This window comes from Balaenoptera physalus, assembly GCF_965194825.1.
Source record: "Balaenoptera physalus genome assembly, chromosome: 1".
Lineage (NCBI taxonomy): Eukaryota > Metazoa > Chordata > Mammalia > Artiodactyla > Balaenopteridae > Balaenoptera > Balaenoptera physalus.
Window position 1 is genome coordinate 80,202,098 of NC_138882.1, and position 15,023 is coordinate 80,217,120.

Consider the following 15,023-nt stretch of genomic DNA (forward strand, 5'->3'; position numbering starts at 1 on the left):
TTTTCTTTCATTTTGTAAATATGTATTAATTTTAATGCTCTATCAATAATACCTTTAAGTATGGGATCAAGAAGAATAGACTAAATTGAATTGGGTGCTAAAACTGGAGGCTTCCATTTGATCTAGTCATGGTTCTCTGTGCCCTCCTTTAGAGAGGATAGAAAATGACTTAGCATACACTTAATAATAGAGGGGAAAGATTTACCTGCCTGGGTCACTCATACCTATGTTCTGCTACACACCCATGCACACATCTACATATGCCCTGAGAATATATTGGGTTATACAACTCCAGTAAAGCACAAAATCCATCAAGGTTCTAAAAAGCTAATGAACAAAGTGTTTGGAAATCACCTCAGAAAAACCTCTGTTGTTGTTAAGGGTGTGTGAGTAATTTATGCAAAATTGTAACAAATAAGTGTGGAGACACATGCATGTCCTTTTCTGTGGACGTTGAAGGTTTTCTTGTAATCTGTTTTTGCTGCTTACTAATATCTCATCACAGCCTGAGGACTCTTCAGAAGGCCAAACAAACAAACAAACAAACAAACAAACAAACCCAACACTCTCCAAGTGGATAGAACTGCCCTAACTGACCGTTCCTGGAAATGAGGAGTACAAATGTGGGAAAGCAAACAATCATCAGCTACTAGCACACAGAGGTGGGTTGTCCATAGTCCCAAGATGCCTAGGTGAGAAAACTCCAATTTGGAAAGGAGAGCATGCTGAACAGTTCAATGCTTTTCATATCTCCAATGCAGGAGTGAAAGAGGATGGAGGCTGGAAGAAGCCAAGCAAAATCATAGTTCCTTTTGCAGGGTAGACCTAAATCTTTGAAATAGTGTTATAAATGTAAGCACTTTAACTACAACTTCTGAAATTATTTATTAATGAGCAGAAATCTGAAGCTTGACTTAATGAAAAAATTTTCCAGTAAGTTCCTAAGCTGTCAGAGGTTAATCTTCAGAAATTTCTTCTTAGATACTCCCAACTTAAAACCTGAGTTAAAAAACAGCAGTTCGTGTTTGAGCATCACAGAAGGTGAAGGCGTATGCCCAGGTCCTCTCTCCCTCATCCTTCCACTCCACTCTGGCTTTCTATACTGAAGAACAGGTATAACCTGAGTTTCAAACCCAGTTCTTGCAGTCTCCAGAATCCAGCTGATCCCATGGGGTGACGCTGCAGAGGCAAGATTTCACTTGTAAGAGTGTCATGAAGTTAGCTGGGTGCTGAGGATAGGACAAGCCAGTGGAAATTAACAAATCTTCTAAGTCAAGTTAACATGTCTAGCTTTGCCAAGAAACACTGACGTGTGCTATCTGACCAGAGATAAAAGATATCTTTGCCTTTGTGACCAGATTTCTAGAAAAGATAGAGTCAGTTTATTTCTGTTAGGATAGCCAAGGATAGCCAAAAAACAGTTAAATTTTTTTTTTTTTTTTTTTTTTTTTGCGTTGTGTTCTGCTTAGTCTAGATAAAGCTGTTAGGTAAAGGTCTGATGACCAGTGTCAGTTACTGATAAGGCACCAGATAGGGACTTTGGCTTGGTAACTAACTGTCCATGGCTGGGTAGACAACTTAAGGCAGGGAGACAATACTACTCTCTGAGTTTCTCTGGGCACCCAGGCTGGCGAGTACCTCTGCCATTCTCAGCATAAAGCTTCCATCTCTGACTTCAAGGAGATGCTCTTGTTGTCCCATTTCCCATTTAATGAGAAGAGAGAAAGAGCAGAGCTCTTCTTCAAGTACTCAATTTCCCAAAATACAAGGTGTATCTTTTGTCCGAGTTTCCACTCTTGAGGTAGCCAAGGAAATTTGTCTTCCATTGGCCACTAGTAGGGAGCTACCAACTTGATTTCCAAAAACCAATGCTAATTATTGGGAGTTTGTGACATTTTGTAGCAGACAATTTGGAACAGCAATCATGGGAAAGAAATTTGCTCTATGGACTGGCCTAGACCAATGTGGTAAGATATTGGAGGTAACAGAGGAAACCCCAAGGGTGAAGCTGGGGTGAATTATTTCTATTCTAATCATTTGTATAACATCCATACTTCCTCTCTGGCACAGATAGACTTTATGTATATTAAAATAAAAAACACCTTTATAAATGCCATATTTTGGGGGTCCACAAAATACTCAAGACCTCACTGTGTGTTCCACATTCCCTATGGAACAGATGTATGAATATCAGGAAGAAAAAAGGTGGAAATAAATGGTAGACATAAGTCTGATATGAACCTGAAATTTAGATACATGGGAGAGCACAATGAAGGGAGAGACCAGTGTGTAGAGGATGAAGGAGAAATTCACACTGGAGCTTTTTTTGGGAATGTGTTCTGAGCCTTTGTGCTGGGAGGTCACCACATAGAACTGGGTTCCCACGTAATGAAGGACAAAATGGGCTCAAAGGGAGCTTAGAGACCACCTAGTCCAAACGCCCCTTGTTGCAAAGAAGAAATGGAATCTCAGAGACTGGCAAGAACTTGCCCCAGTCACATAGCTGATTAACAACAGCTCGAACTTCCAGGTCTGTGCTCTGTCCACAGCCCTTGCAAGGTGGGAGTGAGGATGAAAATGGAGGTAAAAGTGAATTGGAGGTAAAGTGAAAATGTGAAAATGTGAAAATAGAGGTAAAAGTCACTCAGAGACTCAGAAAATCCCTCAGAAGATGTATCTGAAGCTTATAAAGCCTCGACTTTCTATCCATGTTCAGTCTCTCTCAATTCTTAACTCCGGGTCACTTGGCCTCAGACCATATAAAGGAGTAAGTAACTTGCTGTCTAGCCTGATGCATAACTGTGTGTAAAACACTGTGAGGCAAGATGTTGTTAATGAATGTTCTGTAAGACTGTGGTCTCAAGGCTGTAACATCTAACAGACCTCCTGTCTTTCCTTAAAGGTAGGGAAGTGTCCAGGAACAACACCAAGGAGCTTCCTGTAGGGACTTTTCCTGGCCTATGGTTGCAGGAAAAATCTCTTCTCCACTCATCAGGCTTCTTTACACAAAGCCAAGTACCAAGGCCGTTCCCTGAGAATCTGGTCATTTCCTGTCTCTCTGAAATGATTTTTAAAAAAGGGACAGTGTTAAGGAGGTTCATACCAGTGTTGGGACTCAGGGTGGGCTGCCCCTAAATATGCCACAATGACATATCGATTATTTTGAATTAAAGTTACTTAAGAATCAGGGATGGATGGATTGGGAGTTTGGGATTAGCAGATGCAAACTATTATATATAGAATGGATAAACAACAAGGTCCTACTGTATAGCCCAGGGAACTATATTCGATATCCTGTGATAAACCATAATGGAAAAGAATATGAAAAAGGATATATCCTACTATTTTTTCATTTTCCATATATATTTCTGTCTTCCTGAAAGTAGGAAATAAATCTCGCACATGAGAGGTATACTCCTTGCATCTGGAGGTAGAAGGACACCCTTATTGCCAGAGAGAGGGAATTCAGGGCTTAGAAGCCTATATAAACAAACCTTGTTACTTATTTTATTTACCACCTCAAGCCCAAACTCTGTTTAGATTCTTCACGAATTGAGCACCCCAAACCTAAGCTTCTTTGTCCTGTCAATTCCTCTCAAGTGTATTATTTCTTTGTCTAAAAAGTATAAAAGCTGCCTGCTTTGACCACTTTTTAGGTCCCATTTCTATGAGACCTCTGTGCACATGAATTAAAAAGTATTACTTTTTCTCTTGCTAATTTGTTTTGTGTAGATTTTATTATTAGTTCAGCCACAAAAACTCAAGAGAGGTCAAGGGGAAAATTTACCCCACCTCAACACCAAATACCTATATATTTTTTAAAAAAGCTTTAATAATTATTCTCTGCTTTATGGCCCCAAACATCCTTCAGAGAAAATGGGCCTTGTCAGTCTCATGGATATTTACAAATTTGCCCCCTAGTTCACTTCTTCCTTATGTTACGTTATCAATTGTTCGAAAACACAGGTAAACTAAAGGTCCTCTGATCGTCTGTTGCCTGTTGTGAACTCTTGGTCAGCACTGATAGTATGTTGCCTCTCCTCCCTGATGCTTTCCCCAGGCCCCCACTATAACTGTCTCCATAAGCAGAGGTGGGGTGTGGGTGGGAGATCAAAGATTGTGTCTTTGTCTGAAATCTTATTCAGTCCTGGACTGTTTTCAGAGTGAGAGTTATGATTATTATTTGCTAGAATTTCTCTGAGATGCTTAATTCAGGTGTTGCAAGAGGGTATACAAGATTTAAATTGGGGAGATATTAGAGGAGTGAAACAATCACAGGGAAATCTTAGACTGAGCCTCATCCCCAGAGACCTACGGCTCAAGCCTGCCCCAGGTTCTGCCAAGAACTAGAAGTTCATATGATACTAAGTTGAAGAGAGAGCATAAAAATGATCAACTTCATCAGTATCCTACCATGTCTTCTCATTCCTAGCTCAGACTTACAATGGAGAGAACATTAGAAGAGAGAACATTTCTAATCTAGAACTTCATGGTTCTTGCCTCTAGAAGCAGAAAAGAAATTAGCAAGCCTCAAATACTTAGGAACGTCATGTTACGTGGTTTCATACTTCTTTTATTCAAGTTGTATGTCTCTTTTAATACTAATAAATGAATCTATTCATTCTTTTACTTATTTAATTGATGTTTATTGAGCACTTACTATTACATGTCACTTGACCAGTTTTGATTGGTTTAATGAAGCAGTTCTGTAAAGCCTTGAGCACTTGGTACCTTGTGAGCTGTGTTTAACCATTAAGAAACAATTGCTAATGCCAGAAAGAAATTGCCATTGCAGATGTTTCTTGAGCAGTAACATCAGTTCTTTGGGGGTTCTGGTCTGGGCTGTGGGTCCATAAGTCTGTTGCCTTTCCTGATTCTCTTAATCTTCAAGAGAAATGTGAACTGCTGCTGGGTCGAGATAAACAACCATGTGTCCACAACAAACAGAATCTTCACCAACAATGGGATAAGAAATTGTAGCCAGAAATATTTGCTTTGGGGAGCTGGAGTGGAATCTAGATGCAACAAGAAACATAACTCATATTAGAAACTGAAAAATGAGTTTAAGGGTGTCATCCTCCCTAAGAGAAGGACCCAACATGGTCTTTCATTTTCTAGCATGATATGGCATCCAGGAGGAGAGAGAAAACACTCATGAGTTTGGGTTCCTCAGTCTGTGCTCCCTGGAGCCCTAGGGAGTCCTGAGTATTTCCCCCACAGCCCCTGTCTAATGGTTTGTCTAGCCAGTATGCCCAAGGGGAAGGGTCATAGGAAAGATGGCCACTTCCTTGGAGCTGACAAGACCAACATCCACATATGATTCAGAGGTGGAAAGGAGACAGAATGAGGGCAGAGGGTCACCAGTGCCTTATTTCTCAATCAATCAATCAATCAGTCATCATTTATTGCATGTCTGTTGGGTGAAATGAAGATATTGGACTAGATCATATTTAAGTTGCCTTCCAATTCCACTGTTTTGTGATTCCGTTACCCTATTTGCAAAGTACTGATTTTTTGTGATTGCTCTAGAATTATAGAACCCTAGAACATTACAGCCAGAAATTACTTACAGATCACTTAGACTGATGGCTCTCAGCACTGGCTGCATATTACCATTACCTGAAAGAGATTTTAAATGCTGATGCCTAGGCCTCATTCCAAACCAATTAAATCAGAATCTCAAGGGATGATATGCAGACACCAATTTTTTTTCTTTTTTTTTTTTAGTTCCCCAAGTGATTCTAGTGGAGTCTAGTCCAAATCCTTTAGTTTACAAATAAGGGTACTAGAAGCCCAGCAACAATAAAATAACAGGTCTCAAATTAGTTAACAGAGAGCAACCATTAGAGCTTAATTCTGGTTTCTGGTCTCATGCTTTTTAAGATATTAACATGGGCAAAGTCCACCAATCAAAAGTCTGATTTCTTCATTGCAAGACAAATATTTCAAAGGCTCACTTTTTTATATGAAGTTTGGAAAGAGTAGCCTTTTTCATTGGCTAGAGAGTCAGCCCACCTGCCTATTCTTTCCTCATCAAGCCCTCTCTCTCATCTCCTAATTCACAGGCACACAACCTATTGACTTGTTGGTTTCCTTTCCCATCCCTCCTAGGCTAGAATAGACTCTTCAAGCTCTTTATAGCCTTTGTTCCTTCAACTTTGAAACTCTCTTTCAATTTGATAAATATAAGTTTCTCCCCAGGAGCAACAGATGACTTTGCTTGGCTAGTATTTAACAATCCATTTCACAAATATTACATTTAATATTTATAAAAATTCAATGTGAGCAGGTATCACTGTTGCCATTGAACAAGTAAGGAATCTAAGACAGACTGAGGGATACACTCTACCCCTGGTGCCCTCATTGCAAGTCTAATAGACTTTCCAAGGAATCACAGCGGCCCCCATTCTACAGCTGCTATCACTTTAGGCTCAAATATTCTTTCTCCTTTCCCCTGCTATGGACTCCTTCCTTTTCCTTCACCAACTTACCTTTTTTAATTTTAATGATGAGGTGATTAGAAGTATAGCGTATCCGCTGAATTGTGCCCATGCAGTAATAGGTGCCACTGTCCCCTGTTGTGGCGTTGGTAATGGAGATGTTGTGGTTCTCATACCAGTACTTAAGGGCTTTGTCATTCTTGAAGTAAGTCACCTTGTAGACATTCAGATTCCTCCAGCCATGGCACCTGAGGAAGAGGTGCTCACCCTCCAACACCATCTCAGCAGAGGCCTGAAGGAGCAGCCAGTCTGAAGAGCATTTGTTATGCCATTTATTCAACAATGATAGATAAAATTAATAATAAATAAAAATAAAATTAAAAAAATAGATAAAAGATGTCATGCAGAGAGTGTGTGTCAGAAACTTTTATCATTAACCCATTTCTTGGCTCATAAGGTCAATAAAAAGGAAACACAAAATAATGCTTACAGCCTGTCTCCTCTATTGATAAATCCTCTCTCCTCCTGAAAAGTAATTATGGGACCACAACATCGCTGACCTTTCTAATGAGCCCACCCGTAGAAGGTCTGAAACCCATTATCCCACTCAACTCCATTGTTGCATTTAGTCACTAATGGGAAAATAAACCTACTCTGCCTGGGGAGTCTTAGCCTAGGAGAGTGTCTGTTTTGTCCTCTCTAACCTTATAGGTGCTTCCCAGTTCTATTAGTCACAGTTAGCCTCTGACTTCTTCAGAACATGTATCACACTTTTAATTAGTTATTTGTGTAATTACTGATTGGATGTCCTTTTCCTCATTGGGCTCTATACTTCAGAGGTCTGAGGCATGTCTGTTCCTTACATCGTATTTCCAGTGCCTAACACAATACTTAGGAGTTGGTAGTTTCTCAACCAACGTTTGTCAATGAGTCAGTAAAATATGAGTCAGTTTGCATGGCTAATGTCATTTTAAGAACTGAAAAGTATTCACCAAAGGAGACTCTTCAGTGGAAATGTGGCTAGGTTGCACAAGCATATTTTATTTAGGAGCAATTTTTGAGAACTTTTCTAGAATCTACTCCAAAGAAATAAAGAAGATATTTTACACTGCTTTAGTTTCTATTTGGAATTTGTATGCAGCTGTTGAAACATCTCTTTTTACTAGAGAAAAATACAAAGTATGTTTATGCTTTAAAATATTTTTTATTTAAAAATATAAAGCAAAATATAACAATGAGCTAGCCATGCAAATAAAATGATTGCTTTGTTCATTCAACATTTACGAACTAACCCACATGTGCCTGAACATGCTGCACTAATTGTTGACAGTAGGAGAGTGATAAAGATGAAGCAAACATAAGATTTGTTCTGAAGTAAAAGCAGAGGACATGAGGAATGTACAGAGAGATCTTTCAAAATGAAGATTGCAACTTAATATTCAGGTTGTGATACATGGAAATTGCAGAGCAAATCTTTAAATCAATCTTTTGATCCTATTTAACATATATAGCTCTTTGCAATGTTCACATATCCAACATGCCATTTGACCATAAAACATGCATCTGCACCTATGTAGAAAAGATAGTCAGAAGTGAAATAGAGTAGAGGAGTAACACTGGGAGATTGCCAGAATCTTGAAAGAAGGCAGAATGGCAGACAGAAGGAGCAGAGGTAGAAGAAGAGAGATGGACAGGTCTGGTGAGAGACCCTGAGTCCCACCTTGGTGCCCTAAGCCTTGGAATAACTTGCTTTCTCCCCATCTTCAGATGGGCCATTCCTCACATGAGAGAACTGATATTTCCATAACCCTGGAACTTACCACTGATGACATCTAGGTACACAGGTTCACTCATGATAACTCCTTTGTTTTGGCATCTATATTCCCCATTGTCCTGGATGCTTGCATTCACGATGTCCCAACGTGAAGTTTTTACTTCCAAAGGGTTTTTGTTGTGGGTCCACAAAGTGGAGTCATCTTCAAGGGAATTGTTCCTTCTACATGTAAGAGTCACATTCTCTCCCCTAAATACTCTGTTCCATGGGGGATTCAAGGATACCTTAGATTTCCAGATGGCTTTGAGAAGAGCAGATTGTGGAAAGAGATATAGAAGGGGGAAAATATCATTGAAAACTGTACAGCCTCCAAAGTACAGACATACCAATAGTCAGACAATCAATGACCAGTCTACCCTTACTTATACCATTGGTAATAAGAAACTGCCCTGATTCCTAGGATTAAAGGAAGGAGAAAAGGGTGTTGTGGCCCCACAAAGCTCCCAACCTAAGGAGAAACATAAGACACAAATGCAGGATATTCAAAAACAAACAAGCAAATTTACTATGTGATGTAGGATAGATCCCTCTAATTCTCTAGATTTCAGTTCCAATATCTGTAAATGAAGGCTGCAGTCTCTTCAGGCAGAGATTATGTCTGTGATGTTCAACCATAACTCAGCACAGTGACTATTACATAGTAAGTGTTCATTAAATATTTATTGAGTTGATGAATGAGTGAATAATGGATGAATTAAGGTATTGGACTAGATGAAATACATGATCTCTCCCAGCTTTAAATTTTTATGACTATTTAATTGTGAGTGAATATGGAATTAAAAATATATGTCAATTCTGGATGGTAGTGAGAAGCACCAAGAGGATCAGTCTTAAAAGGCTTTCAGGGACAAAGAGATGTGGTACAAATTTGAACAGAAACTTCAGAAGCAGCCAGGTGGTGATGAGGAAGAGATGATGCTGCTGAAAGACTTGGATTCAAGGGACTTATGTTACAATCCAGTCCTTTGTTAGCTGTGTAACCTCCAGCAAATCACTTAATCTGAGTTTCAGCATCCTCAATTATAAAATGGCAATAATAATAATAGCGATGATGGTGTAAGAAATGAACGAGGACTACAGGTTCTTTGGTGGGGTTAATGGTGGATGCTGGGAGGGCTCATGCCAAGGAGTGCATCCCAGAACTTCTGCTGCCAGTGTCCTTGTCCCTGTGGTGAGACACAGCCACCATCCACCCCCCCTCCCCAGCCCCCTGCAGGAGACCCTCCAACACAAGCAGAGCAGAAGCAAGAAGAACTACAATCCTGCAGCCTGTGGAACAAAAACCACATTCACAGAAAGATAGACAAAATGAAAAGGCAGAGGACTATTTACCAGATGAAGGAACAAGATAAAACCCCAGAAAAAAAACTAATGAAGTGGAGATAGGCAACCTTCCAGAAAAAGAATTCAGAGTAATGATAGTGAAAATGATCCAGGACCTCAGAAAAAGAATGGAGGCAAAGATCAAGAAGATACAGGAAATGTTTAACAAAGACCTAGAAGAATTAAAGAACAAACACCTAGAAGAATTAAAGAACAACCAAACAGAGATCAACAATATAATAACTGAAATGAAAAATACACCAGAAGGAATCAATAGCAGAATAACTGAAGCAGAAGAATGGATAAGTGACCTGAAGACAGGATGGTGGAATTCACTGCTGTGGAATAGAATAAAGAAAAAAGAATGAAAATAAGTGAAGACAGCCTAAGAGACTTCTGGGACAACATTAAATGCACCAACATCCTCATTATAAGGGTCCCAGAAGGAGAAAAGAGAGAAAAAGGACCCGAGAAAATACTTGAAGAGATTATAGTTGAAAACTTCCTTAACATGGGAAAGGAAATAGCCACCCAAGTCCAGGAAGCGCAGAGAGTCCCAGGCAGAATAAACCCAAGGAGAAACACACCAAGACATATAGTAATCAAATTGACAAAAATTAAAGAAAAAGTAAAATTATTAAAAGCAACAAGGGAAAAACGGCAAATAACATAAAAGGGAACTCCCATAAGGTTAACAGCTGATTTCTCAGCAGAAACTCTACAAGCCAGAAGCGAGTGGCATGATATATTTAAAGTGTTGAAAAGGAAGAATCTATAACCAAGATTACTCTACCCATCAAGGATCTCATTCAGATCCGATGGAGAAATCAAAAGCTTTACAGACAAGCAAAAGCTAAGAGAATTCAGCACCACCAAACCAGCTTTACAACAAATGCTAAAGGAACTTCTCTAAGTGGGAAACACAAGACAAGAAAAGGACCTACAAAAACAAACCCAAAACAATTAAGAAAATGGTCATAGGTACATACATATCAATAATTACCTTAAATGTGAATGGATTAAATGCTCCAACCAAAAGACACAGGCTTGCTGAATGGATACAAAAAGAAGACCCATATATATGCTGCCTACAAGAGACCCACTTCAGACCTAGGGACACATACAGACTGCAAGTGAGGAGATGGAAAAAGATACTCCAAGCAAATGGAAGTCATAAGAAAGCTGGAGTAGCAATACTCATATCAGATAAAATAGACTTTAAAATAAAGAATATTACAAGAGATAAGGAAGGACACTACATAATGATCAAGGGATCAATCCAAGAAGAAGATATAACAATTATATATTCAAACAACATAGGAGCACCTCAATAAATAAGGCAGATGTTAACAGCTATAAAAGAGGAAATCAACAGTAACACAAAAATAGTGGAGAACTTTAACACCTCACACCAATGAACAGATTATCCGAACAGAAAATTAATAAGGAAACACAAGCTTAAAATGACACAATAGGCCAGATAGATTTAATTGACATTTATAGGACACTCCACCCTAAAAGAGCAGATTACACTTTCTTCTCAAGTGCTCACGGCACATTCTCCAGGATAGATCACCTCTTGGGTCACAAATCAAACCTTGGTAAATTAAAGAAAATGGAAACCATATCAAGCATCTTTCCAACCACAGTGCTATGATATTAGAAATGAATTACAGGGGAAAAAATGTGAAAAACACAAACACATGGAGGCTAAACACTACGTTACTAAATAACCAAGAGATCACTGAAGAAATCAAAGAGGAAATCAAAAAATACCTAGAGAGATATGACAATGAAAACATGACGATCCAAAACCTATGGGATGCAGCAAAAGCAGTCCTAAGAGGGAAGTTTATAGCAATACAATCCTACCTCAAGAAACAAGAAAAATCTCAAATAAACAATTTAACCTTACACTTAAAGGATCTAAGGAAAGAAAAAAACAAAACCCCCAAGTTAGCAGGAGGAAAGAAATTATAAAGATCAGAGCAGAAATAAATGGATTGGAAAGAAAACAACAGCAAAGATCAGTAAAACTAAAAGCTGGTTCTTTGAGAAGACAAACAAAATTGATAAACCTTTAGCCAGACTCATCAAGTAAAAGAGGGAGAGGACTCAAGTCAATAAAATTAGAAATGAAAAGGAGAAGTTACAACGGACACTGCAGAAATACAAAGCATCATAAGATACTACTACAAGCAACTCTATGCCAAAAAAATGGACAACCTAGAAGAAATGGACAAATTCTTAGAAAGGTTTAACCTTCCAAGATTGAACCAGGAAGAAATAGAAAATATGAACAGGCCAATCACAAGTAATGAAATTGAAACTGATTTAAAATCTTCCAACAAACAAAAGTCCAGGACCAGATGGCTTCACAGCTGAATTCTATCAAACATTTAGAGAAGAGCTAACACCCATCCTCCTCAAACTCTTCCAAAAAATTGCAGAGGAAGGAACACTCCCAAACTCATTTTACAAGGCCACCATCATCCTGATACCAAAACCAGACAAAGATACCACAAAAAAAGAAAATTACAGACCAATATCACTGATGAATATAGATGCAAAAATCCTCAACAAAATACTAGCAAACAGAATCCAACAACACTTTAAAAAGATCATACACCATGATCAAGTGGGACTTATCCCAGGGATGCAAGGGTTCTTCAATATATGCAAATCAATCAGTGTGATACACCATATTAACAAATTGAAGAATGAAAAACATACGATCATCTCAATAGATGCAGAAAAGGCTTTTGACATAATTCAACACCGATTTATGATAAAAACTCTCCAGAAAGTGGGCACGGGGTAACCAACCTGAACATAATAAAGGCCATATACAACAAACCAACAGCAAACATCATTCTCAATGGTGAAAAAAGTGACAGCATTTCCTCTAAGATCAGGAACGAGACAAGGATATCCACTCTCGCCACTCTTATTCAACATAGTTTTGGAAGTCCTAGTCATGGCAATCAGAGAAGAAAAAGAAGTAAAAGGAATACAAATTGGAAAAGAAGTAAAACTGTCATTGTTTGCAGATAACATGATACTATACATAGAGAATCCTAAAGATGCCACCAGAAAACTACTAGAGCTGAACAATGAATTTGGTAAAGTTGCAGGATACAAAATTAATGAGCAGAAATCTCTTGCAGTCCTATACACTAAAAATGAAAGATCAGAAAGAGAAATTAAGGAAACAATCCCATTCACCATTGCAACAAAAAGAATAAAATACATAGGAATAAACCTTCCTAAGGAGACAAAAGACCTGTATGCAGAAAACTATAAAACACTGATGAAAGAAATCATAGATGATACAAACAGATGGAGAGATATACCATGTTCTTGGATTGGAAGAATCAATATTGTGAAAATGACTATACTACCCAAAGCAATCTACAGATCCAATGCAATCCCTATCAAATTACCAATGGCATTTTTTACGGAACTAAAACAAAAAAATCTTAAAATTTGTATGGAGACACAAAAGACCCTCAATAGCCAAAGCAATCTTGAGAAATAAAAACGGAGCTGGAGGAATCAGGCTCCCTGACTTCAGACTATACTACAAAGCTACAGTAATTGAGACAATATGGTACTGGCACAAAACAGAAATATAGATCAATGGAACAGGATAGAAAGCCCAGAGATAAACCCACACACCTATGGTTAACTAATCTATGACAAAGGAGGCAAGGATATACAATGGAGAAAAGACAGTCTCTTCAATAAGTGTTGCTGGGAGAACTGGACAGCTACATGTAAAAGAATGAAATTAGAACACTCCCTAACACCATACACAAAAATAAACTCAAAATGGATTAAAGACCTACATGTAAGACTGGACACTATAAAACTCTTAGAGGAAAACATAGGAAGAACACTCTTTTACATAAATCATAGCAAGATCTTTTTTGATCCACATCCTAGAGTAATGGAAATAAAAACAAAAATGAATAAATGGGACCTAATGAAACTTAAAAGCTTTTGCACAGCAAAGGAAACTATAAACAAGATGAAAAGACAACCCTCAGAATGGGAGAAAATATTTGCAAACGAATCAACGGACAAAGGATTAATCTCCAAAATATATAAACAGCTCATGCAACTCAATATTAAAAAAAAAACAAAAAAACAACCCAATCAAAAAATGGGCAGAAGACCTAAATAGACATTTCTCCAAAGAAGACATACAGATGGCCAAGAAGCACATGAAAAGATGCTCAACATCACTAATTATTAGAGAAATGCAAATCAAAACTACAATGAGGTATCAACTCACACCAGTTAGATTGAGCATCATCAGAAAATCTACAAACAACAAATGCTGGAGAGGGTGTGGAGAAAAGGGAGCCCTCTTTCACTGTCAGTGGGAATGTAGATTGATACAGCCACTATGGGGAACAGTATGGAGGTTCCCTAATAAACTAAAAATAGAATTACCATATGACCCAGCAATCCCACTACTGGACATATACCCAGAGAAAACCATAATTCAAAAAGACACATGCACCCCCAATGTTCATTGCAGCACTATTTACAATAGCCAGGTCATGGAAGCAACCTAAATGCCCACTGACAGACGAATGGATAATGAAGATGTGGTACATATATACATTGGAATATTACTCAGCCATAAAAAGGAGCAAAGTTGGGCCATTTGTAGAGATGTGGATGGACCTAGAGACTGTCATACAGAGTGAGTAAGTCAGAAAGAGAAAAACAAATATCGTATATGAACGCATATATCTGGAATCTAGAAAAATGGTACAGATGAACTGGTTTGCAAGGCAGAAATAGAGACACAGATGTAGAGAACAAACGTATGGACACAAAGCGGGGAAAGCGGGGGGGGGGTTGTAGGATGAATTGAGAGATTGGGGTTGACATATATACACTAATATGTATAAAATAGATAACTAATAAGAAACTGCTGTATTAAAAAATAAATTAAAAAAAAGGATTGAACGAGTTTACATGATAGTGGCTGGAGGAGTGGCTGAGACACTTAGATGCTCAACAGACATGATTGTTGGCATTAAAGAGGAAAGGGTGACTTGAGAGAATGAAGTGGCATGTGGGAAACTTTTGAATGGGGGAAAAAAGGAAGATTATGCAAGGTGGAAGTGGGTTGGACAGGAAAGAGCAGATTAATAATCATTAGAAAATAGATGATGGGATGAAGGGAAAGAGTGAAGGGAGGGCAAGTCCCAGACACATTGAAATGCTGAGGGAACAAGGACAGAGGACTCACCTGCTGATATGCCATCTGGAGCTGCAAAAAGTCCAGAGAGGATACGTTAGTGTCTATCCCCAGCCTTCTGGACACCTAAAGACTGGGATCTGGAAATGGTGATGAGGTCTACATCCACGAAGTTTTAAGGGCCAACCATCTTTCCAGGAATCTGACT

At 38.5% G+C, this 15,023-nt stretch overlaps 2 protein-coding genes and 1 pseudogene across 3 annotated transcripts in view; 1 reads left to right on the forward strand and 2 right to left on the reverse strand.

Annotated features, from left to right (window-relative positions):
• LOC309644233 (olfactory receptor 10J3-like) overlaps positions 1 to 530 on the forward strand; it is a 130,183-nt gene extending 129,653 nt beyond the window's left edge. Inside the window, exon 3 of the mRNA XM_082427894.1 lies at positions 506 to 530. The gene's annotated coding sequence lies outside the window, so the exon portion shown is untranslated. The remainder of the gene's footprint in view (positions 1 to 505) is intronic.
• Positions 1 to 15,023, reverse strand: part of LOC309643660 (olfactory receptor 10J1-like) — a 460,112-nt pseudogene that overhangs the window by 41,247 nt on the left and 403,842 nt on the right. The window lies entirely within an intron of this gene.
• FCER1A (Fc epsilon receptor Ia) overlaps positions 2 to 15,023 on the reverse strand; it is a 32,306-nt gene continuing 17,284 nt past the window's right edge. Inside the window, exons 3-6 of the mRNA XM_082427080.1 lie at positions 14,867 to 14,887; positions 8,261 to 8,515; positions 6,492 to 6,749; positions 2 to 5,015 (exon numbers count right to left, since the gene is read on the reverse strand). Of these exons, the coding sequence (XP_082283206.1) occupies positions 4,816 to 5,015; positions 6,492 to 6,749; positions 8,261 to 8,515; positions 14,867 to 14,887 (734 nt within the window). The 3' untranslated portion in view covers positions 2 to 4,815. The remainder of the gene's footprint in view (positions 5,016 to 6,491; positions 6,750 to 8,260; positions 8,516 to 14,866; positions 14,888 to 15,023) is intronic.